Below are 26,001 nucleotides of genomic sequence, written 5' to 3' on the forward strand. Positions count from 1 at the left end.
TTATTAACTCCCCTTGAATACTGATGGTCCAAGGGGTGCAATTAGCCCACCAGCTACCTCCATTAAGCACCACAGAGCTAACATGCAGAGAGTTGTAAAAAAGGGGCGTGACCTCAGAACACCTCTCTGCAACGCAGCGCCCTGGTGCATACTGGAGGTTCCTGGTGGGCTAGCTGGCCCCCAGGGACCCCCAGTATCCAAGGGGAATTCGCTCCCCATCTGCAAACGTGCCAGGGGGTGCGTTTGCAGAGTGCTCAAAGGTGGTGGTCCCCGGGGCTAATTTAAATATTTAGAGCCCCGGGGAGGTGGCGGTCCCTGGGGTGTGTGGGGGGCTTGAGCCCCCCACGCAGGGTATTTCTTATTTTCAAAAGTCCGGGGGGGGTCCCTGGGGAAGCGGGGGCCCGTGAGTCCCCCGCCATTCTTTTCTTAAGGCCCTGGGGGTGGCAGTCCCCCGGGCTTGGGGGCCTTTGAGCCTCCCACCATATATTTATAAGCCCCTGGGGTGGCGGTCCCCAGGGCTGGGAGGGCTGTAAGCCTCCACACATACTTTCAAAAAGCCCCGGGTGTGGGGGGGCCTTCGAGCCCCTCCAACCATTAGTTTTCCAAGCCCCGGGGGTGGCAGTCCCCAGGGCTGCGGGGGCCTGAGAGCCCCCTTGCACATAATTAAAAAAGCCCCGGGGGGAGGCTGTCCCAGGGGCAGGGGGGGCCTGAGAGCCCCCCTACACATAATTGAAAAAATCCCAGGGGCGGTGGTCCCTCTGGGACCCCCTTTACATAAACAGTATTGCCCCGGAATTTGGCCCCCCAGGGCTAATTACCAAGGAACCGTGGGAGCCCGTGCTTTTTATTTTTTTATCTGCAGTATCCGCACACCCTGCACGGATTTTGATGATTTTAACAAAAAAAAATATATATATATATTTATTTATTTTTTCGTGGTCCTGGGGGTCCTTGTGGGACCCCCAAGCAGGCCTATGGTGTCAGGGTGTTTCTACCCTGCCCCCTTTTTACGTTTTTCGTGTTTTTTTCTGCCAAGTTTCCTGGTTTGGAGTGTTGACAGCCAATTAGCATACAGCTTGTCATCGGGAGGGTGCACGGATCCTGCGTGGCCATAGATATATATATGATTTTATATTTGATTTTCTCAGGAACTACTGAACGGATTTACACCATCGGCTAAAGGTTCCTATGGGAAATTGCATGGGGAAACACGTTTTGGGACCCCCTTCTTTCTCGGCCCCCGCTTGACGAATCACCCCCACACTTTCAGGACAGGAGCAGACCAGAGTGCTCCACAAATTTTATAAATTTTGCAAAGATTCATCAACCGGTGCCAAAGTTATTGGGAATAGAATGTTGCGGATTTCCTATGGAAAATAGGTCCTAACTATAACTACCTATTGGTGACCGCCTGTAGGTAACATATATATATATATAATAGAATGCATAGAAGATATATAAACATGGATGCACATAGATATTTATATATATATATAGTATATAGTATTAAATGTTGCTTAAATGTATTTCATTTACATTAAATTATTATATTTACCAATTTAAGATTTACGATTTTAAACTATATATATATTGTTGACGATTTTTTTTAATGATATCACTGTGAAACAATATTTATGTAGTGTAATCAATATTTTTGACACAATACTTATTGTTGTAGTCAATATTATGTCAATAGTCCGACCCTGTTATCTACTTGACTGCTGCTGCTGGTCCCTGCTGGAGTGAGGTCTAGCCCCTCGCGTTCTCTACCCTTGGTGTGGTGCTAAAGTGGCTTCTTCCTACCAAAATCCAAAACATGGGACTTAAAAAATACTTCAGCAAAAACTGCTTTGGGAACTGAGACTGGGAGCTTCCTGCAAGCTGATCTGACAGCGGTGCATTGCCAGTCAGAATGACTTTGTCGCAGCTCCCATTTTCTTTTTCTCCTCAGCAGCAAATCCTTATTAGCAGAACCTTTCGATGAAGGTATCTGGCCCTGTTGAGTGCTCTTCAGCTACAGCCTGTTGCCTTGTCCCAGTAGATCATCTGAGCTCCAGAAAAACATATAAGACCTATGGAATAAATCTTGACTGGGCTCGACGACAACCAGTGCCCCTTCAATGACAATGACCTCTTTGTCCTGAATATCCAGCTTTTCCCACTAAGATCTTTTCTTCCATCATCGACGGCTTCACTGAGGCTCCATCCAGTGGCTCCCTATTGTGGACAATCTCTTCTCAGCTACCGCCTGCTGCTTGGTCCCACTAAGGATTCTACCTTTTCCAGCAAATATTCAGAATTTCTATATACTCTATTGTTCTAAATTGTAGTGGGATTTTTCTTGTATTGTGTTTTCACTTTATTACTGTTTGCGTGCTGCATAAACACATCCTACATTGCCTCCGAGTTAAACCTGACTACTTTTGTGCTAAGCTATCAGAGGGTTAAGCACATGTTTATTTTGTGACCTTTTGTGGTTCACCCTGACAAGGATTGTGGTTGCTGATTGAGTGGGGCTTACACCCCTTTCAAACATAACCAAATTTCTTACAGAACTCGTTTGTGTTGATTAGAGTGAAGGTATGCTCTGTTCAATCCAAAGAGATATTTGTATTGTCTTACGTGTATAAATGGATGTGAACCAAGACTTTTACACTTTGCCACCAGATAGGGTGTTTAGTTGTCCATTGATTAGCCAGAGTAAACTCTTCTCTACCTATGCATCATAATTCTTCTAGGCAATTATGATGTGATGTTGAGTACTTGAAGGAGCTCTATGTTTAAACTAACTTTATCTGAGTTGTTCTTTGATGTATCTAGGTGTGATGTGAGGGACTACTGTTGAGTTGGCAGTGCTTTGTCATATATGACTTTGGTGCAATGAGGGTATCAGGGATTACCTAGTATGTTTTATTTGAGATTGGCAAATTATGTGTGTGTTAGAAAATGTGCTAGGTTTTTTGTACTGCTGGGTGGATATGGTGAGTGCTGTTGAGTATAGCAATAATCTAACAAACAGAAATTCATGGACCATCTATGCTGTGTTGGATGTGTGTTATGCATTCTGTACAATGATTCTTTTGTATGTTAGCGCATAAGATGTCATGTTGGATTTTAGTTTGTGATAAATGCGCTAGCCAACTATGTAGCATACATGCCTGTTGGTTTAATGAAAGGGGGTCTGTTTAATATATTCTGTTGAAAGTTTATGTCTGTGTTGCCACTGGTGGTGTTGCAAAATCACAGTTGATGGACAGAATGTAGAACAATGTCATACATTCACCCCAGTACGAGGATCTGGGCCTAAATCCATCGTTTTTTTGCACTCCACACCACCCTGGGTTAGACACTGGCTATATGCAAATCAGCTCTGACACTGTGCCTCATGGGAACAGTCCAGTCCGAACTACCAAGCCATGTCTTACCCAGACTGGAATCAAGCATACAAGGACCGGTTTCTTGCTATCAGCCTTCATTCAGCCTGGATAGCTTGACTCCAGTGGTGTGGAGAGCCTGGGACTCACGTCTGAGCATACCCAGCCCACTCGGGGTGAAAATTGCAAAAAACACAGTTGATGGACAGAATGTAGAACAATGTCATACCTTCACCCCAGTACAAGGATCTGGGCCTAAATCCATCGTTTTTTTGCACTCCACACCACCCTGGGTTAGACACTGGCTATATGCAAATCAGCTCTGCCCTGTGCCTCATGGGAACAGTCCAGTCCGAACTACCAAGACATGTCTTTCCCAGACCGGAATCAAGCATCAAAGGACCGGTTTCTGGCTATCAGCCTTCACTCAGCCTGGATAGCTTGACTCCAGTCCATCACCACCCCCTTTTGTACCGCTTTTGGCCGCCATAAGTGTGGCAGGGTATGCTCAGACGTGAGTCCCTTGCTCACTTTGCCACTGGATTCAAGCAAGCCGGGCTGAAGACGGCTGGAATGCCAGAAACCGGTCCTCGGAAGCTTGTTTCCGGTCCAGGGAAGACATGGCTTGGCAGTTCGGGCTGGACTGTTCCCATGAGGCACAGGGTCAGACTGATTTGCATATAGCCATGTCTGAACTGGGGTGGCAGAGTGGGCTAAAGAACGGTGATAGATTAAACCCGGATCTTTTGACTGGGTGTGAGTGTTTGATTGATTCAGATGCTCCGTCCATCACCACCCCCTTTTGTACCGCTTTTGGCCGCCATAAGTGTGGCAGGGTATGCTCAGACGTGAGTCCCTTGCTCACTTTGCCACTGGATTCAAGCAAGCCGGGCTGAAGATGGCTGGAATGCCAGAAACCAGTCCTCGGAAGCTAGTTTACGGTCCAGGGAAGACATGGCTTGGCAGTACGGGCTGGACTGTTCCCATGAGGCACAGGGTCAGATGATTTGCATATAGCCATGTCTGAACTGGGGTGGCAGAGTGGGCTAAAGAACGGTGATGGATTAAACCCAGATCTTTTGACTGGGTGTGAGTGTTTGATTGATTCAGATGCTCCTTCCATCACCACCCCCACCCCCTTTTGTACCGCCACTGGTGTTGTAGCATATCCTTACTGCTTGGTGAAAGGTCTTCAATTTATTACATGCATTACATGCTCATTGCTGCAGCAGCTCATTCTTAAAGGTGGATGGGCCACACTCCAACACATTTTGGACATAAAGAGTGTCTGTGAGGCTGAGCCAATGTCAGCCTGAGACACTTTTTATTTTCAGGTCAGGCAGCCAGTACCGAGACATGCGCAGGCTCCTGGCTCATGGAGCTGAACTTTTCTGGGCTGATGATGTTACAGCTCCTGTGGCTGTGACCTACTGTGCATGTACATATGAATGTATGTGTATTGTGAGTGAGTGTTGTAAAAGGGTGTGTGTGTGTGCATGTCTGCATGTAACCACATGGGTGTATGGGAGTCTGCATGTGTGTGTTGGTACCCCCTCCCCTTTCTAAGTTGTTATTACTGGCCGTCACTGGCTTATAGTCATCTACACAGCACCAGCTTAACAAGAGAGTGTTATCCTCTAAGAAGAATAATCACAGAGGGATCAGTAGTCCAGTTGCGAATATGAATAGAGGCAACGCAACCTATTTCTGGGAGGGATACTGGCAAATGACATGCTATATTAACAAAATACCAGATGGAGCAGCATTCATAGTTCATTAGCTGTGCATCTTTTTAAAGACACAGACAGTGATTGCTGTTGTGCATATACACCAAATAAGCGTGATAATTGAAATCCCAATCAAATTTAATGACTTGATCACAGCTATACAACACTTTGGAAGACTCATGTTTGCCTTATTCCACCAGGGGAAAGGCTGCCCCCACAGCTAATGGAGTATTATCTCCAGTTGGACAAGCCATAGGGTTTTGACTCAAACTTTAACCAGACGAGCACTCATTTTAGGGTAGCACATGAAGCACTTGGTAAATGGCTGCCTGAAACAGACAAGACTAATTAAGCTTGCCGCATCCCTCCATACATGCCCAAATCTTTATTTTGGATCCCAGAAATCATCGCTGCTTCTTTTTCAGATGTGAAGGGATCCTCGTGCCCTGCTACGATTTCATCTCAGGGAGTTTCACTTTCAGTTTTAATATGAAGAATGACACAATCAGCAAAGGCCAAGCATAACTTTGGAGAAAGCTTAACTTGTTTCCATTTGTTTGGCATTAGCTGCCATGGTATAGAAATGGCTGAGTTCAATATTCATTATTAGCATAGCTATTCTTTAACCTGCTAGACTTCCAAGGGAGAGTGTTTAAATACAAAGAAATAGTGGTCATCCGAGCTACCTCTGCATCAGTTACTAAACTTGAAATGCCAGATCTCCCACTTTTTCCCCCGACTCCCAAATAACGTCTTCTCAACCTTGTTAAATCCTTTTAATCCAGATACTAGTAGCCAAGTGATACTGCTTAGGTGTCAGTCTGTGTCACAGACTCCTTCTGCTTCAGCATCTCTGAAGGCATTAGGTCACTGCAGCTCATATCTCGCCAGGGCGAAGAAACCTTTGATTACAGGCCACAAACTGATACCTATTTTCTTGTGAGTGTTTCTGCTATTGTCGTATGGATCCTACTAATTCAATAAGACTGTGCGTTTGGGAAACATAAGTGTCAAAACTGTGGGATCTATGTCTGCTCATACCATCAGAATATGTTGACCTTGTTCCTGGCTAGCTCACAGTGCGGCATATATGTGTGTGTGTGTGTGTGCACATGTGTGTGTGTGTGACTGTGTGTGCGTGTGTTTGTGTGTGTGTGTCTAGATATTTATATATGTGTAGGTGTTTACAATTTTTTTGTAAATGTATATATAACAAAAACATACATGAAATTAGATAAACATTACAATAAAAACAAAATATCAAAATATAAAATAAACAATAACAATATATTTCATTTTATAAGTATCTTTAAAAATATTTTTAAAAAACAATTAGCAATAGTAGGTAAAGTGTTGGACTTTAGAAGGGTAAGAATTACTATTCCCAGTCCAATCAGAGAATCAGTAGGGTAAGTTTTGGATTTTGCGAGGTCAGACTGTTCCCACTCCTAAAATTTGGAAATAAAACAGGTAACTATATATCGAAAATTTTAATGTTTAAATACCTTGAAAATAATATACATATCCACTAGAAATACAACTAAAGAATAAATAAAATGTAATTTTAATAAGGATAAATGTTATACCCCAAATATAACAATTATCTTAAAAACATAAAAAATATTTTCAAGTTAAAAACGTTCCACCTTTCTACTCGGCAAAATAAACACTGACAAACAATTACAATTAATGAAAAAGTAATATACAAAATGATACATTATTGATGTTACATTACACATCAAATAAAACTATTAAAATGAATACAATTATTAAATATTTAAAAATTAACATGCTCGAAAAATAAATGAATTGATTTACCAATTAAAAATTAATTACAAAATGGACAACAAAAATAACTCTCAATAAATCAAATGGTTTACATAATGTATTGTCCCTTAAATAAGTTCAATAAAATATTAATGATGCATCAAAAATAATAGTTTACATATTTAAAAATCTTCTCACTCTAATGCTCTACAAACACAACATTCTGAAACTAATTTCTTTTTTAAATATTAGATTTTTAAAAATTACACTTCATGTGACAATTCACAAAATATATTACAACTAATTAAACACAAATGTCATTGCAATACTAATACGTTATAATAGTAAAATAACTACAATTTATTAAACTAATGAGTGAAACGATATTTTATATAACTTTATTTCGAAAAAACACTATTCTGGCTACTATATTTATGATCCACTAAATTTTTGATTTGATATTTTAGTCAAAGACCAGCAGAAGGATAGTCTTCAAAGCTTGACAATACTCTTGGATATTACTTCATAAAAGGCTTCCATGACTCAAAAAAGTGCTTTAAGTCATGAGTCTCAGCAAACCCGATAATATAGTAAAGGGAATTTTTGAAATACCACCGCCATTAATTTCACTTGTCTTTTAATGAGACACAAAATATTCTCTACGATCATTCTCTCATGACATTAAAGGCATATTACATAAAAAGAGCTGTCATTAATCTTGTGATGAGCTGGCAAATGCATCATGTGTTCCCCATGGGTTTGGAACTTTAGATATTAAGAAGGCAGCACCTTCCATAACACAGATTGTGAATGTTTTGTTGTTGTCCAGTCCCATTCACTTGGAAATACTGTCTTATTTGCATGAGGTTTTCCATACAAGTGATGGAATTATTAGCATACCAACAGCATGTACTATAACAGCCCATGCACTGTGGACAGCACCTCACTCGAGGAACATACTACGGGTGGGTGTAACTCACATCATTTCGTGTAGTGTAACCACACAGAATTGTCCAAAGATTCTGTGAAATTGCTCTGAATTATGCAAGAAGAGTAACTTTACATTTAGCACTTGTTTTTTAGAACAAAATGTACCTTTGCTTCCAAAATCTATGTGAGGATGCATTTTGTGCTAGGAAAATATCGCTAAATGCAACAGAAAATAAACAAAAGTACAAGTAGCCGCTCGCGATCACTAAATGTACTCTCAGGTGAGGTTCTTCCCCCAAATAATTCTAAATTACACGACCTGGCATAATCGCTAGGCCTGGGCAAAGTTTCAATTACACCGGAGTAGTCAGAGTAATTTCAGTAATCACGTATTAGTCTTGTGATGCTTGAGGATCTTTGCACTCGAGAAATTTGGAACTCAGGCATGGGGAAACAGGGCCTTAATAAACCATTAAATCTGTCAACAAACCTGATGTCTAACATAACAGATGAAAACAGCTTATTACAAAGAGGTCATGCATGGACAGTAATTAATTTATATGGCACCAGAAAACCGCAGGTTTATTTATCAGCACATTTTCTCAACAATTTTGAAAAAAACAATTCACAAATTTACGCTTTGGTATGTGGGAAACAAAGGGTCTGATCCCCTCCTGGAAGGACCAGCACCAAAAGCAAGCCTGCAAATTGTGCAATTGCAAACATGAATCCCTATCACATATTCTATGTGCAAATCCAAAGTTATTAAAAGAAAGAAAGATACTTTTGAAAGAAATATTCATTAATATGAAAACACAAACATGCAGAGAAGCTGTAGCCACCTGGTTAGGTGGGTCTTCGATTCCTCTGGTCTGCAGGGGGGGTTAAATTCATACATTTGTATCTAAAGCAATTAGGAAGATTTGCAGAAGAAAATCAAACAACCTATTATACAGTTTTCTGATTAAGATGTTTTTTATGATGAGGGCGATGTTAGGGATGCAGCACTTTATGGACAATATAATTGGGTCTTGATTTTATTATGTGTAGAACAATGAACAAAGATTTTTATTCTTTTTACTAACTCTTTTTATAGGACGCTTTAAGAAACGTAAATGAAATTATAAGCTGTAATGGTTTTAAAAGACTGAACATTTGAATAAACTTGACTTTGACTTTAGTCTTGTGATGCTACATTGCGCAAGTATGCCAGATTGAATTCTTAAGAGTAATTTGGGGCAAAAATACTACCACTGAAGCACAGGAACAACGATTTAAGAGAGAGTGAGTGGCTGCTGGCTACTGCTGTTCAAATCCTCTAGCGTGTAGTTCTATTTTCTTAGCACAAAATGCTTCCTCTTGGCCATTTGGGGTGCGAGGGTGCATTTTGCACTAAGAAGATAGTGCTAAATGCTGGAGCACACTTCTCACATAATTAAGCATAATTATGAATAATCTTGCTGTAATTATGAGTAATTACACTAAAGAGAATTAAGCTAGTTACGCCCATCTCTAGTAATCACATTATTATTGGTGATTCCTCGTAAAAGAGTAATGTGGAATTACCGAAATTACTCTGATTACTCTGGTGTAATGAAATTCCGCCAAGGCCTAGAATATATTCTCTAGGGAATTTCAGGAGATCTTATTTGTTGTGATTTTTTGGGCAGCCCCTCAGATAAGTAGCACTGACATGAAGGGTCATCTGCTGTATGCTTGAGCATTAGTGCTCTTAATGTCTAACCTCTGCAGGATGCACAGAGAGTCGTGCACAGCAGGTGCATCATGAAAATGCAGTGGTTCTGCCTCAGAGGCGAAACAGAGGAATGACTACATCATCTAAGTGTCAATCCAACACGCCTGACTGAGATGCAGGCAAGAATGCACCTCAGTCAGAAGCCAACAAGCAAATGACTGAGCAGGTGCAAACGTACCAACATGGATACTCTTTGTCATGAAACATATTATGCAATGGTGTTTCAGACTCTTCACTGCATAGGAGTTTTAACCTTCCTCCGAGCATAATCTAGGTCCTGTGCAGATTTACTTGAGTGTTTTATGATACAAAACCTCAAATAGGTTATGCTTTGAGTGCAAATGTTAAAATAGTTTTTGGTGATCTTTGGCAGCACGTCTCAAAACAATTGTGTTTGGGAAGCTTGACAAATTTTGATTACTATGTCTGACTTGATTGGAGGCTGCAAATAAAATATGAGATGCACTGCTGTTCTGTACTTCTAATTTCCTTGTCCTTATTGCACTATAGAATAAAGAAAACAAATGTTTAGCTATGTCTTGTAGAGATAACATTTACTTCTTCCTTCTCTTACTCCTCAATCCTGACCCGACCTCTTGCTACTAACAATGCATGTCCTATATCCTCTCCTTAAAGGCATGCATTTACAACTCACCACTTTATCTCCCCTGCAATTGTCTCCACCACAATCCACCATCATGTCAAACCCATGAAATCATTCCTCTTCTTGCTGAAGTGTTTTGTGCCATCCACATCTCCTCTGTTGCCATACTGGTAACATTAACCGTGAGTTTCACCCTTTCTTCTATGCAGCTCACCTCCTTCCTCTACACATCATCTGCTGACATCCCAACGAATATGATCATATTGTTCTCTTCCCTCAAGGGACAACCCAACCTTGTTGCCTTCTCCCTTTGTCTTCACATCCTCTACTGCCATCACAGTGAGAGGTATCATCAATTGTTCTTTTTCTTTTGGGAGTTCTTCGGATTTCTTTCTCCCCTACAGCTATGGATTTGTTATCCTTGTTCATGCCAAATGTATTAAACAAGAAGAGCCTGCAAATCTAAAACATTAAGACTGATTGCCACCTGGAGCCACTTTCCATCACTGAACTGTGGCTGGCAGATAACGATGTGCCCTCATTACAGAAGTCCATCATTCAGGTTTACTTAAGGACCATGAGAAACTCCTGGCTATGAAGGCAGCATTATTCTAGAATTCAAGAATGACTCCTACTCATCTGCTGCTTAACGTCTCCTACCTTCTATGCCTCTTTCCTACTGTCTCCTGGGATTAAGCTCATTCTTCTAATGGCGCAGTAAGTTAGAGGGAGGGAATGGACCACTGGATACTATAGAACAACTTGATACTCATTTCTTCAGAAATAGAAATAGTAAGTTTTGGACCACGGCCTAAGGGGTTTCAAGGACCCACAGCTATCTAAATCGAAGTAAAGAACATTGTTGTGATCACTGACTCCAATCTCTCTCTCCAAACTCAGGTTTAACCAATTGATCCCAGTTGTTTTGCACCTTTATGCTGTATTTTATTTTCTTTAGCTGGATCTCCTTACAGGGTACAGGCCTCATCAGTTCAGGTGCTGTCATAGCTTGCCTATGTCAATGGGCTGTATGTTCTACTCTCTAAGCACGTATTCAGCTGACTACAATGAATTCAGATTACTACTGCCAGACAAGTTCTAAGACTGATCTAACAGGGACACATTACTTCTTCTCTCAAGGCCCTGTACTCGCTATGGGATACATGAAAAATCTCTTTCAAAAGCTTCTGCATTGCTCATTGGGTGGTCAATCAGACAGGGCCAATTGTTCTACAATCTAAACTCAGATTCTGCAGTCAAAGCAGAAACCTCAGCTCAAGCATTGCCCCTCTCTCTACCATCCCATCATTCAAAGAGCCTTCATTGATGAAGCTCTTTTTTGTAAAAACATTCAACAGCCTCAGAGAAAGCATATTTCAAATCGGCAATTACTTAGACCTCAGAAAAGCAATTTTAAAAAAATCCCTGTTTATCCCCTAATACATGACAACACGTGATTTCAGGCTACATGATGCATTGGTTTGCACACAACAATTGTAATTCTGTCTCTTGCAGTCTTTCTCATCTCTGTCTCATATCTCTTTGGCAGGGCATATTAAAGGAGACACCAGGTGAATGTTGTCACAGAAGATCTCAAAACTCCAACGCACATCATCTAACAAATATTAGAACATAGGAATGTTGAGCACGCCATTGAAGATACATGAGTGCTCCGGACTTCTAAAGGCTGAGGGAAGCCCGGAGCATCAACATTCCAATGTTTGTTCACAGCAACAGCTGAGAATGAAGACCTCACGGAGCCCTGGGGGATTCCAACCCCCTTCTGCTCTGTGAGGCCTTTGTTTTCCAAATTAGAGCATCCTGCCCTCTGGGGGCGGAATGTTCTATTAGCCTTTTTTTTTATTTTATTTTATTATGTTTTGGCACTCCAAAGAGGGCCACATAAAACAAAATACAACAAATACAAATACACATTTCTCTAAATACAAATGACGACTACAACATTTTCCACTAAACAAGAAAATCAGCGTCACAGGCCTCCATATTTCATCAATAAATAGCTAAAAACATTTTAAAAAGTTAAAAATATTGAAGCAAAACATTTCATTAGGAGGAGTATATAAGGCATGTAAAAAAGAATTCATATTAAGGATACCCAATTGTAGGCATATTGGCTTTAACCACTTCAACCGAAGTGGGCGCAATGCATGACATGTAAACAATATATGGGAACGATCCTGAACAGATATATTACAAAAGTTAAATGTGGGAGAGGACCCATACCATTTTGCCAAAAGAATGTTCAGGGACAACAAGTCCTGCCTTAAAAGGAACCAGAATCTCCGAATACCATGAGGTAAATTCCAGGCGACATAGGGTTGGGCAAGCTTCATAAGATATGAGTTAGAAAGGAGATCACCTCCCCTCTTTACTTGCATAGACTTCTTATCCAACGTGAAACATAAATCCCATGACGCCTGTTTCAAAAGGGATTTTAACTGGGTAGGAGAGATAGTAAAAAGAGTACTCTCTTCCAATTCAAGAAGTGCCACAGCCTTTCTAAAGTTCTTAACAAATTGGGAGTACTCTTTTAAATTACCCAACAATTCCCCTTTAAGGAGGAATCTCAAAGACCCCGTTTATCCTCTAGCTAGGCTAACAACCCATCGCACTAGCGCTGATAGGCCCTGCGCCCAACTGCTGCGGAGACCGAATTCCAGTCTGCAGGCGGCCACAGTACAAGCCGGATTAAGGGATGTTATAGACCTTAATAATTTTCCTTCTACCGTCTGCAAAAAGCCCCAATGCTTTATATCAACCAGTTCCATTCCGTACAGGAGAGTTGGAGGAATTTTTGCCCTAAAAACCTCCAGTAAACAAGCAAAATGTCTTCTCCCTGTGGCGGAGTAAAGGGCACTCAGACTTTTTCCTTGGGATCTGGCTTTACGGGAATTATTCTCAATATGAGGCTTCTCACTCAAGTTGGCGGAAATTATTTTTCCTAAAAAGGTATATGTCTTAACCACCTCCAGTTTCTGACCACCTACTGCCCAACCAAAATTCTCAGATTTAGATTTTTTCTTCCCTGTAATGCACATGATTTTACTTTTAGAGGCATTTATCCTCATATAGTGGGACTCTGCAAAAAGATGTAAAGCCTGCAGACGATTGGCCAATCCCTTGGGCGTTAAATCTAGGATAAGAATGTCGTCTGCATATAGCAAGCAGGAGATAGAATATCCCCCACTACCGGGGCTATGCCAACACAAGATGAAAGGGTAGCAGGAAGATCAGCAATGTACAGGGAGAAAAGTAAAGGTGCAAGAAGACAACCTTGTTTTAATCCATTAATGGAGGGGATAACCCGCGATAAACCCCTTTCTCCCCCCTGTAAAACTCGGCACCAGGTGTCCGTATGTAGAGATCGCACCAGATCTAATAAGAGAGGGGGCATGCCCAAATCGAACAACTTTCTCCACAGCAAGGGAGGGTCAACTTTGTCGAATGCTGTGGAGAAATCAATAAAAGCCGCATACACTCCTCCCCCCCGAACTCTTATATATTTGTCCGAAATAACCTGAAGGGCTGTGAGGTTATCCAATGTACCATGTCCCTTACGGAAACCAGTTTGTTCAATGGGTAATATCTGATTCACATCAACCCAATCCGTAATTAAAGAAAGGAGACATTTGGCAAAGACTTTTCCAATGGCATCAAGGAGAGCTATCTGGCGATAATTCATTGGCTTATCCCTATCGCCCTTTTTAAATAGAGGGACCAATATGCTTCCCTTCCAAGAAGAGGGTACAGTTTTGCTAATGAAGCAAGATCTAAATAAGAGAAAAAGAATCTTACTCCATGAGATAGGATCCTGTTTCAATACTGAGATGGGAAGTTCATCAGGCCCCATTGCTCCGGAGGAGCGCATATCCCTAATGGCCAATTCAATAGTTTTCTCCGAAGGGGAGTCAATAGATAACTCATCTTCTTTAATAGTCTCCTTACATTCTGTCATTGCAATATTCCCAGCATACAAGTTAGAAATGTAAATGACCCATGACAATTCAGCAATGGGAATAGGGAGGGAGCGAACTCTTGCTCCACAACCCTCACCAATGAGGGACCAGAATTGTCTAACTTTGCCATAAACAGTGGCGTCCCGAAGACTTATCCAAAGTGAGTCTTCTTTATCTTTTCTAAGTTTCTTCCTAATTCTGCTTCTCCTTCTTTTTAGCAGGTATATTTTCTTGTTTGTTTCAATAGTTCTACACAAAAATTGCTCCCGCACTAATTTATTTATTTCCTTATTTAGGAGGGTAATTGATCTAGGAACATAAATCTTTTTTACAGAGGAGCTGGACCTTTTGGCAACAGAGATAACCTCCTTCATAAAATTCTCAAAATACCTTATTTCGGAACCCTGCCAAACATTCAGTTCTAGTATTGTTTTACCAAGTATACCCTCCAGGCCCTTCTTGGCTTTAAAGTTCCAGAAGCATCTACCAGAATCCTTATGGAAGTTAACTATATCACTGTTAAGGGACCATGAATCGGATTTAGGAGGTTGAAATAAGAGGCTTATAGTAATCACATTGTGGTCACTAAATAGTGTCGACGTGACCACCAAATCCTTCACTAGGGAAAAAGTACAATAGTCAGTGATTACATAGTCCAAAATTGACTCACTTTGGGGGGATCTATGAGTATATTTTGCAGGGACATCAGAAGGGAGCCTACCGTTCACTATTAACCCTTCCGCCGCTGAAAGTTCTTCTAGTAACAGCTTCCCTCTCTTATTAGTTTTAATTTTACTAGGGAAGAGGGCTTGGGGGATAAGAAGGGCTTCTTCTTTAAATTTGTTTCTAAATAGCTCTAAGCTAGAATTAGAAACGTTGCAATTAAAGTCACCTACTAACAAAACATATGGGGAAATTCTACATCTTTAATCTGTTTAATGTATGAAAACATTTGCTTCAATAGAATGTTAAAACATTCGTCGGGGGGGTGTAGGCATTTATTATTACCAGGGAATTATAATTTCCCTTACTGGTTAAGCTAGAGAGGGACACAGCCTGAAATAGGTTGCTTGGATCAACATAATGTGTGAAATTCCACTTTAATCTATTGGACAGAAGGCACGCAATTCCCCCTTTTGCATGCCCTTTCTTCGAAGAAGCAGCCACAGCCTCAAGAACAAAATAATCTCTCCCTGCACACAATCTACTAGCACACCAGGTCTCTTGGATGCAAATCACACTAGCGTTCAGAGAGAACAAATACTGTAGTTTCTCAGGACTACTATTTATCCCGGTGGCATTCCAAGAGATAACTTTCAAATTATTACTAAAGATGTTGAAAAAGTTTATGATTGTCTGTAGTTTTACTAGACAAAGCACCGGGCAGCCAATTCCACCGCTGGTTTTCTTCTATTGGAAGACTGTTCTGAATTAATGGGGCGGGCATTACATGTGTCACCAGACGAGAGTTTTTCGATACCCTTATTTTTAAATCATCATAAGAGGTAGTGGGACCATCATTACCAGTGCCCTGCTGAGGGAGTCTGTTGTAAGGGAAACTATCTCTTCGAGAAGAAAAAACAGGTAGTACATCAATTCCCCTACACTGGAAATTCTCAGCCTGTTGCAGTATAAGATTTACTATGAATTTGGAATAAAACTTTACCCTAGCATAAGGCGCGGCAGCTGTTCCAGATAAGAAAACTAGGTCAATATCATTTGTTTGAATTAACTTTAAACTCTCTATGCTTTTGAAACATTTGAGTAACCATGCTCTATTTAAGGGCTGATCAAAATCAAATAACGATAGAAAATCCAAAGTCAATGTATCAACAAAAACTTCTGGTGCTTTTGTAGGCAAATGGTGAGGCCATACCGCGCCGTCACCTGTAGCATGAAAAGCGGGGGCAAACGGATTAAGAGCCGCAGGTAAAATAGGACCTAATTCCATCATTTCTGCTGCGGGGGGAGAGATCGTCAATCCTCCTACATCTAAGGAGGGGTCTCCCACAGGAAGGATAGTGCAATTAGGAAAAGTTTTAATACCTGATGCAGAGGGATTCAAATTGTCAGAAGAATGAATGGCAACTTCCTGACTCAGGGACCCATTCACAAGCTCTTGAGTGATAGGTTCATTGATATCAGGAACATGAGAATCCTCAAAAATTATTTGTCTCTGCTTTTTTTTCCTATATCTGCGAATTGGTTTTCTCTTTTTTACCTTATTTTTTCTGTGATTTCCAGATTTTACTTTTTCAACACCCCCTAACACCTTACTTTCAGGCACAAAAATTGGGAATAGCTCTTTTTCAGATTTTGGAGCGGTAATATCAACATTTTCTTCTTCAATTTTGAGAGCAGAATTTCTTACACAGTTAAATGCAGAAAATGTGGGTACTGGAGATGGCTCATTTTTTCCCCCATGTTTATTTTGGACTGGATTAACATTTCCGGCTAAGTGGTCACTGCTCAACTCAGACCCATGCAATCCAGCCTTAGGATCTGGGTCACGACCCTTTTCCGGGAGCTTTAACAGTAAGACATTTAATATCTGAGTAACCGATTCCAAAATACAATCAGAGCTACCCACAAATTTACCCAGTAACAGTAAAATGGATGCCAACAAATGTTCCAATGCAATCATAGATTCAGAAATTGGTTTTTCCAATTTATCAGAGCCTGAGGGACCAATGGGACCAATGCCAGACATATTAAGCAATGGGCTCTTCGAGATGTTAAACTGTGAAGACATATCTTGCGATTTTATGGAGGGGGTACTACTATAAAGCAAAAGACCAGATGGAGTAGCACCAATAGGGGACTTATTCGCTTCTGATGATTTCAAGGTAACATCAGCTAGGTATCGACCACATAGCTCCATGTCAATACTCGACAAATGAGAGTCCCCCTTAACTTCCACCTTTAGCGGTGAATCTCCTATAAGAACATTGGATAACAACACTTTATGGTTTGAGGCTACATTATTTTGTTTGCCGCCCTCAGAACTGGAAACAGAGGACTTAATGACACCAGTTAATTCAGAAGAGACTGGACAGGGCTCCTCAGTAGTCAAGGAGCTCAAATGTTCTTCATTCACCAGAAAAGGGACCTTCTTAACCACTGCAGGGGCTATGCCGAATGGGGAAGCTATATCAGAAGCTTTGTTTGCGGCGTTTAACAAATCCTTGTCCTGGGGTTTTTCCCACAATTGCAACAGCTGGCATTGTCCCTTTAATAACAGATTATTGGAAGCCTTATTTCTAAGGGGGTTGGATCTTGTTTTCATGCAGGACCTTCCCCCCAATAATCTCCCTGATCGTAACTTTTTAGCCGTCATCCTTGTACGTGTAGAAAAAGGGGGGACCGTAGCCCCGAAAAATGTAAATAATACCAATTAGTCAATAAAAGTTTAAATAATTGGAGGTGAGTCACGATGAGTTCCTGCGCAGACGGATAATGTCTTTATTGACATATTATGCCATGTAGTACTAGACAAAGAAAATATTTTCCATTAAAATAGATAATAATGTAAATAAGTAGGCCCAGCCCAGCCTACTTCAGCCACTGAGGGCCACAGAGGGCCCGCCCTTTGTCCGGGCTTAGTCCGGCGCGTCCCGCGCGCGTCCTCGCGGGACGAGGGACCTGCCGGTGCTTTATGCGCCGCCTGGCGCGCTGGTTACGGCGTCGTCGCTGGCCCCCTAGGATGCTGGGGGATGTGGTCCGGCCGGCGGAGCCAAGCCCGGCCGGTCGGTTGCTGCAGTAAATCTGGCGGAGCCAAGCCCGGCCGCTGTGCAGGAGGGTCGAGAATCTCAGTTCTGACAGCAAGCGTAGAGAAATGAAAGATCATTCTATTAGCCTTAGAGACCTCCGTAGTGGCCTCTACCAGTCATTAAAGGCCCGCTCCCGTGTTAAAGGCTCTCGTCTTCGGCTTGGGCCTTTAACGCTGGAGTGGGTCTTCAATGGCCAGTAGAACCCTCTATGTCAGGCACTAAGGCTATACTCTAGAATGCCTACTATTGATGATTCTTAAAGATATGGGACTGGGTGTGAATCTAGTATCACACATGAAGATGTGTTTGCTTGTATGTGAGTGTGTTTTGCATTGCCTACTACACTGCACACCCATTTTCTGAACTGATGGTAAAGAGACACATGAGACCTTTCAATCATCAGAAGAAGAAAAAATCCCTAGAGTGAACCCTATATAAATCCCAATTAGATGTCTCCATACTTAAAACTTGCAAAAGCTCACGCCTCCATTAGTATGCCTCATTACTTACTGATTCCCACTTGAACCATTCCCTGAATGGGAAATTGCTGAGCTGAAGAGATTCATAATGCGCTTGCGGTTGCTTTTAACTTTATCTGAGACCCTTTTGTGCAAGAAGCTGCCAGGGCCACTTCTTGCCCCTCTTGCTTCACTTTGCTTCCTCCTACAATATTTACTGGCTCATCCCGTGTAACATACGCTCCCAGCTTGCACGTGCTAGTCGCAACTCCTTAAAACACAGGCTAGGGCTAAACATAGTTCCTTCTGCCTTTATGACCGACATGAATGAATGGGTGTATTTAAGCGGCCCCTGGCAAAAATGTCCATTACGCCAACATTATCCCACATAATTTTGTGTTACGTTTATTACGTAAATATAATTAAATGACACCATTACAAAATGTGGAGCGCAGTAACAATGTAAACAGGCTTAATGCGAGCAGCTGTTGTTTGCGACACTTATGATTTCCTACTCTATATTTTATATGCAAAATGTGTTCTTGGTCCATTGTGGAAGCAAGGACAACTTTTATGCTAAAATATAGCTCTAAATTGCCAATTCTGCATTTTGCTGAATTTTGCGGAATATTTTTAGAATTTTGGGTAATGATGCAAAATAAATTGTATGAATATCACACACCCCTAGATCAAGGTAACCTCACTGAAAATGCACTGCCATTGTTATGTTAATGGATAATTGCTATTGTGCAGCGACCCACCCCCAAACGGGCATCTCCGCGCTTGGGTAACAGACAGGTCAGGAAGCATCTATTAAAACAGCCAGGTTTTGAGATGTCTTTTGAAGTCTGAAAACTCTGTGCATGCCCTAATTTAAAGGGGGAGCTCATTCCAGTGATGGGGAGCAAGATACGAGAAGGACTGACAGGCATATTTTAATGTTCGAATACGTTGGGGGCAGAGAAGGAGCAGGTCCTTGATCTGAGATTTATTTGGGTGAGATAGGGAACCAGTTTTTCCTGGAGATATTTAGGTACTTTGCCTGCCAAAGCTTTATAGGTCAGACAGAGAAGTTTAAACATTTTTCTTTTCTTTACTGTGACCCATTGAAGGACTTTGAGCGGGGGCTGAAGGTGTGCCCGGTGGCTGTTAATTACCCAGTCGGGCAGCAGTATCTTGTACCACCTGCAATTTCAATTGGAGGTATCGGATATATGCTGCGAGCAGTGCATTTCCATAATCCAGACGGCTGATTATTAGAGCCCGGATGAAGGTCTTCCAAGAGGTCAGCGGGAGGCACTAGAATACCTTCTTGAGGAGGCATATTACCCCAAAGAACGTGCCACAGGTAGCTGCCAGCTGATCTTTAGATAATTTGTCACACACTGCTTAGGATCATCAGTCCAGCTTCTTGCTAAATCTGCTCATTTTCCTGTATGTTTATAAAAAACTGCCCTTCTTTGTTCGTAAATGATAGGTGGATGCAACTGGTTGCCCCAGCTAAATCAAAACATATAAATCTCTAGGCGTTAGCCATTGGGAGTGCCACTTTACTCGACAGCATAGTTTCGCTTGCCCTATGGGATACATTATAACTAAGGCTCCCTGTTTTCCGTTTTTACTGATTTTTACAGATAAATACAGACAGAAAGCCATTTATTTTCCTGTCTGTGTTTATTTTTAAATGTGGATAAAATGGAAATTGGGCTGTTTTTTAATGATTCTGAATGCTGTCAATCATGACTTGCATGCCAAAAGCTGTGCGAAATTCACTGGCAAGGGGTTAAACAAATAAAGGAATTTTAGTAAAGAGCCTTAAACAGAAGAAGATTTGCATAACATTGATACTAAAATGTGCAAGTTTTCTTATTAGTGTGTAGTTTATCATTTGAGTGTGTGTAATCATTGAAACCTGTCAGGTGTTCAGGCACGAGTGTACATTAACTGGTTAAATAAATGCAGAAATATACACATTTCAGCTTCATTGTTCCACAAAACCTAAAATAAATATGGATAAATACAGGTATAGTTGGCAAAAAATAAATATGTATAAATACAGACGGAAAAGACAAAATCATAAATATCATAAAACCGGGAACCCTAATTATAACTATGGGACTTTTCAATGTTTCTCCTTTTCTAGAGTTTTTACAGTCATCATCAGTGTTGTAATGATTCCTTGTGCACGGAAGACAAATAATCTCCTAAACCACTATTTGGACAGAACATTATAAGCATAACGGGTGTAGTGGCATTCCCATGCTCCGGGGCATGGTGCCGCTACACCTGCCGCACCACTGATACTCCCCTGCCACCCATGATAAATTCTGGCTAAAAACACACTCATGTCGGGTGCATCTGATAGCCAGTCGGATGCCTTTGCTCTGCCTTGCAAGCACTCTGTTTTACAATGAGGCCCCGGGAGTACGGCGTCCCTTGGGGCTTCCACTGGCTTGTTGCAGTCACCCCAACGTTCCGTGTTAGTGAGTTGTCAGATGTTGTAGATACAGTCGAAAGGATGTCTCTGCCCAAATGTTACTTAGGATAATTTATTCTCAAATTAGTACTTTAGTGAGTTGTACTTCCCTAATGTCTGCCTCCCCCCAGCCCTTAATAAAAATATGCTTTTGAACATCTGCCTGGTCTGGTAAGTTTTATTTTTAGCCTTCGCCATGAACAGCTGCATTCTTGCTTGGTCACAAAATGAACGCTTCAAGTGTAACTCCTGTTACTTCCTGGTGGGATCATTGGGTTGATGAATTGTCTCTCTTCTCTCTCCATGATTCCTGATCTCAGCACAGTGTGAGGGTTACATGTTGGCAAGCTGTCGCAGGCCCGCGGTTTCAAAACCAAACTTGTTCCATGCAGTGATTTGTAGTGCCGGGTTGATCAGCCGCCTGATGGGGGAAATGTGGAATCCAGAGAGAGGTGGACAGAGAGACAGAGAAGGGAAGAGAGGGAAGGATCGTAGGAAAAAGGGGATGAAGGGGGGAGACGCGCAAAGAAAATTGAAAGGAAAGGGGAGAGATAGAGGGAGCGAGCTGGAGAGAGGTGATTCGAGACCTAGAAAGACTCCGAGAAGGACAGAAATGTGGTGGGAGGAGAGCGAGTGAGAGAGAGACAGGGAGAGAGTGTGTGTGTGTGAGCGAGAGAGAGTGAGAGAGAGAGAGAGAGAGAGAGAGCGAGAGAGAGAGAGAGAGAGAGAGAAAAAGATAGAGATTGTAATTAAAACCTAGGGGATATGTGTTCGATGTGCTCCGCCATTTACTGTTTAAGACCAAGGGGGAACTCTTATGTTTTTTGAGCAGTACCCACTGTGCCACTGACAGAAAAAAAGTGCAATACCCGAAAACTCAGCCAGTGCAACCGGTTCCACCATTCCTATTCTGGCCACAGCTCAGAGCTTTTAGCTCAACTATGAATGAAAACTGGTCTTCAAACAATCGGATATACCTAGTCTTAAATTAGGATAAACGACGAATAAAATAAGAGGAATAAAACGCCACTTTTCGAGGCCGACTGAGATACCAAGAGACTGCCACCTTTTATGGCAAAGGGCAAAGCATTTGCAGAAAATGGAAAGGCGAATGAGACCAGGATGAAAGGAGAGGCGCCAGAGGTGCCCAGGGGTGCCCAGAGACCAGCTATCAGTTGTTACGATGCTACTCCCACCTGGCCTGTCTGCTAACGAGGCTGAGGTTTGTTTGGGAAGCAAGAGAAAGAAAGAAGGTGGCGTCTGGGTGGCAAACTGTCCAGTGCTTTCAGCAGCTGCTGAGTTTTGTTCCATATGGGAGATCAGCGCACCGGTAAAAATATGTGTTTTTTGGACATTTGCAGATGGGAAAGTGGACGCCAATCCACGACCCAGGTCTGACTGGGAATAAACGCAATGTGTTAATGCCAGCCCCTTGCTTCACCGCACGAGACTGGACGAGGGCAGCAAAACAGAGTGAGGAGAGCCAGTTTGCTCCTCTCCAAAAGAGTTAGGGGACTCCCTGCCCTCGCATTTATTTTTTCAAAAGCGGAAGTGAAGCCCTTCATTTACTGCACGCTTTATCAAACATATTGGGGGAAACACATTCTAAAGGCAGGTCTGTGGGCGAAGGCTTTAATTGTTATGCACGTCGGGGTCTAGCGCAATAACCGGAAGCATTATGGGCCCTTAAGAGAAAAAAATATGTTAATGCCTGCAATAAACTGGGCGCTGCTGCCTCGGAGCGTGGATCCCGGCTTAGCCCCCCAACCCCACTATCTTTTGCCCCATGCAGTCTGAGCCTGCCCATCCTCACTGAAATCGAGGCGAACACATTTAGCGACGTTAAAAGAGCAGATGGAGAAACCTCATGAAAAAAAAACATCCAGTCTGCATCACGTCTATCACTGCTCGACAAGCCGATGTTTCCCGGAGGCCCTTTGTGGACTCCCCGCTGGGTCGCCTTACTTTACCCTCCTCGGGCAATCAATGGAGTCCACAGGGACGGAAGATCCGCCCCTGCGTGAGGCTAAACTGCGAGTTTCCATAAACTACACTGATGGTTGCAGACTTGCAGTGTCGTGTACATTTCCCCGTTAGAGTGTGCGTGGGCTGTCTTAATCCACGTGCACATGATGATGCTTTTGGCTGCGCTGCCCGCATCCCTTGTTAGGAATCCGTGTTCTGCTGCGTGCTCAGTGCTCTCGCGAGGCTCAGCGCGCACTGAAGGGCACCACGGGCTCTCCTCGCCATCACCGCCTGGCATGATGGTCAGGCAGTAGCCGGCGTTAACAACCGGGTGACTTTACAGGCACTGCCAGGTCGTGCATCTAAGGATGGAAAGAGTAGTACAGAAGAATTCACTTTAATAAACTACCAGGGCACAAGTCCTATAAAAAGAATTGGGGGGAGGGGTGGGGGTGGGGGGGGGGGGGACTGGCGATATGCAAATGACCTAATGACGTCACGTGCTGAACGTGTCCCGGTGTCTGGAAATTACACCTGGACACGTTCAGCATATTTCTGTGGGGCCCAACTTCTTGGCAGGGGGGACGGCGTCCACCCTGTAAAAAGAGTGGGGGTACGCCGTGTACCTGCGTGTACCCCCGACTCGAGCCCTGTAAAATAAAACTACCACGTTTACTTCGACTCACGGTGAAGATTTTTAGGTGCAGTTGAGTGGCACGGGTCATGGTCCCCACTCAAGAAGAAAAAACTAACCTCCTACCTCTGGTTTTAGCTACAGACAGCCACAAATGCCAGTACCTGCTGTGCTTATGACAGCTACGTCCCTAAACGTTTGATTTAATGTCCACACTCAGCTTGATTGATGCGGTTCCCCTGCTCATTTTCAAATACCTTTCTGCCACGTGTGATCCTCGACCAATAAAGAGAAACACGCGCTCAGTGTCTTGCTGCATGTGTGTAGTTTTCCTGCGGGGCACTCTTTGATGTTGGTTGCCCTTATGGTAAATGGTTCTCGCGTCATTGGTGCATTTGTGCATATTTATCAAAAATTAATTAGCAACACTACCCTGCGTGAGGGGAAAGGGTTCAGATGAATATGCGTGTCAAAGTTGTAAAGGCCGACTGGGCAGGGAAGGGTACCGAAGATACAGAAGCGTCCGTGCCTGTGACACCTGTTGCGTCGGTGACACGGGAGGCTGCCGGAAAAGTTGCACTGTGCCCAGATAGAAGCGGTGTGTCACCTTCCCTCTAAAGGACGGTGGGGGGTGGGGCGGTGCTGTCACTAGCACAATGTTACCGCTGTCACTGTAAACAACGTGTTCACACACCCGATGCGCTCCATCCCTCTCTGCGCAGATGTTCCGTCAATAGTACAAGACAGTATGAACACAGAGCCGTTCGTCGCCGCCATCCATTGGTGCAGCAGGTGCAGTGGCACCGAGGTGCAGTAGAGGTGGGAGGGGGGGGGAGTATTTCCTTCCTAGCACTAGGGCTCGTGACACACTGGGTGCTCTAATGAGTGTGCACGCATGTGTATTCCACCTCAACCATGAGCGTAGTGGAACAGGTGTGTGGCCACTGTGACCCATAAGTGTGAGAGGTCGACACTACTCAACCAGGAGGCAGGGGGCAAATGTACCTCTTTTGCCCCGGGACTCACTGCACCCTTGCTACTCCAATGCACCTCTCCTACGCAATACGCATGGGTAGTAACATATATCAATAAGTGGGGTACAGAGGGCCCAACACAACACGTGGCCCCCGCTCCGTGACACACTGATGCACTAATGATGGCGCCTCTGTCGCTGGGCATGAAGATTAAATAAATAGCTAGATCGCCTTTAGTAGAGCCATGTAGAAGCGACGGGAATGGGGGGGGGGGGATTGGGGCAGATTTTCAGTGCCAATCCAAACGCATTTGACAACCCCCTGTAACCAGGCGGCCGCAAAGGGACTTTGATGGGGCCATACTGTTCTGGGAGAACCGTGTTAATGATGATAGTGAACTGCACAGCGCTGCCTGTGCCGCTATAAAGACGTGAAGGGCAGCGATGACGTCTACCTCCCAATGCCAGCAGTGGTACATCCAGAAGGACTGGCATCGAGTCCGTCATCACACTGGCTCAAGGCGCTCCAACTCTCACGGCTGCCACCAGTCCCCCTTCGCCGCCTTACTCATTCTGTCACCCCTGTTCTGTGAAACAAACTGTAGCGGCTGGATGGGCACGCGCCCGCTTAAGCGGCGTCTCCCTGGTTCTACGGAGAGTAGCGCCTTGGCGCTATGTGTGTCAAGGGGCACGTGTGAAAAGACAAGCAGCGAGTGAACTTAGTTTCCCAAATACTCTTGAAGTAAGTTTTGGGAAAGTGCCGACCGTTCTCTCTAACCAGGGTCACACAGGTTCCACAGTGGTAAATACGACAAACAATAGCCGGAATAGCCAGGCACCCTGAAGATGGCTTGCACGTGCACAATGCATCCTTTTCCATAGAGGGAACATTGAATGACAATTAATAATACGTCTAAAGACTCAAATTTAATCCCCCTGAATGTGTGTGCATTGATTACGTTCATTTCACAGCCTGCACTTGCGGTAAAACCAGAAAGCAAGCAGCGAGATGAGCGCGCATCGCCCAAAGGTTTTGGAAAGACTTACCAGGCTTTGAGTACTGACAGTAAGAAGAAGGCAAACAGGAGCTTAGCTGACATGATGAGAGCAGAGATAACCAGGCAAAGGGCAGGCGGCGGCGCTCTGATGGGCCAATCAATGCAATCCCAACATTTGGAGAAAGTCTCCCCTTTCTTCCTTATAAATATAATCCCAGTTCCATGTCGAGGAAACTGTGCCTTGCGCACGGAAAGCAGTCGACGTCCCCAGCTCCAAACCATGCAGCAGGTATCCAGGTTCTTACAGGTGTTCCCGCCGGAGGGTCTCTCCTACTTTCACCAACTCGCACTCAATTGATTGGAAGGAAACGCGAGGCGTCCGTGCCGGCTCCCCCCATTGGCATCCCCCCCTGGCCCGTGGGAGGGCATGGCTTGGGTGCATGTGGCGATCCGCTGCGCAGCCAAGGGTCAGCGACTGCTCAAATTAAACATCGGTTCCAGGTGAGGGAGCAGCGCTCCGAGGACGCTGACGCAGCGCATCCGTGTTTCCAGAGCGTGGCAGGCTCCAGCCTTCCGGACACCAGCGCTCACC

At 43.4% G+C, this 26,001-nt stretch overlaps 1 protein-coding gene across 1 annotated transcript in view; it reads right to left on the reverse strand.

Annotated features, from left to right (window-relative positions):
* Positions 1 to 25,691, reverse strand: part of LOC144773876 (gamma-aminobutyric acid receptor subunit gamma-3-like) — a 329,908-nt gene extending 304,217 nt beyond the window's left edge. The window contains exon 1 of the mRNA XM_078658959.1: positions 25,459 to 25,691. Coding sequence (XP_078515085.1) covers positions 25,459 to 25,691 — 233 coding nt within the window. The remainder of the gene's footprint in view (positions 1 to 25,458) is intronic.
* Between the last annotated feature and the right edge of the window lie 310 nt (positions 25,692 to 26,001).

Source organism: Lissotriton helveticus, chromosome 8 (assembly GCF_964261635.1).
Source record: "Lissotriton helveticus chromosome 8, aLisHel1.1, whole genome shotgun sequence".
In the NCBI taxonomy this organism is placed as follows: domain Eukaryota; kingdom Metazoa; phylum Chordata; class Amphibia; order Caudata; family Salamandridae; genus Lissotriton; species Lissotriton helveticus.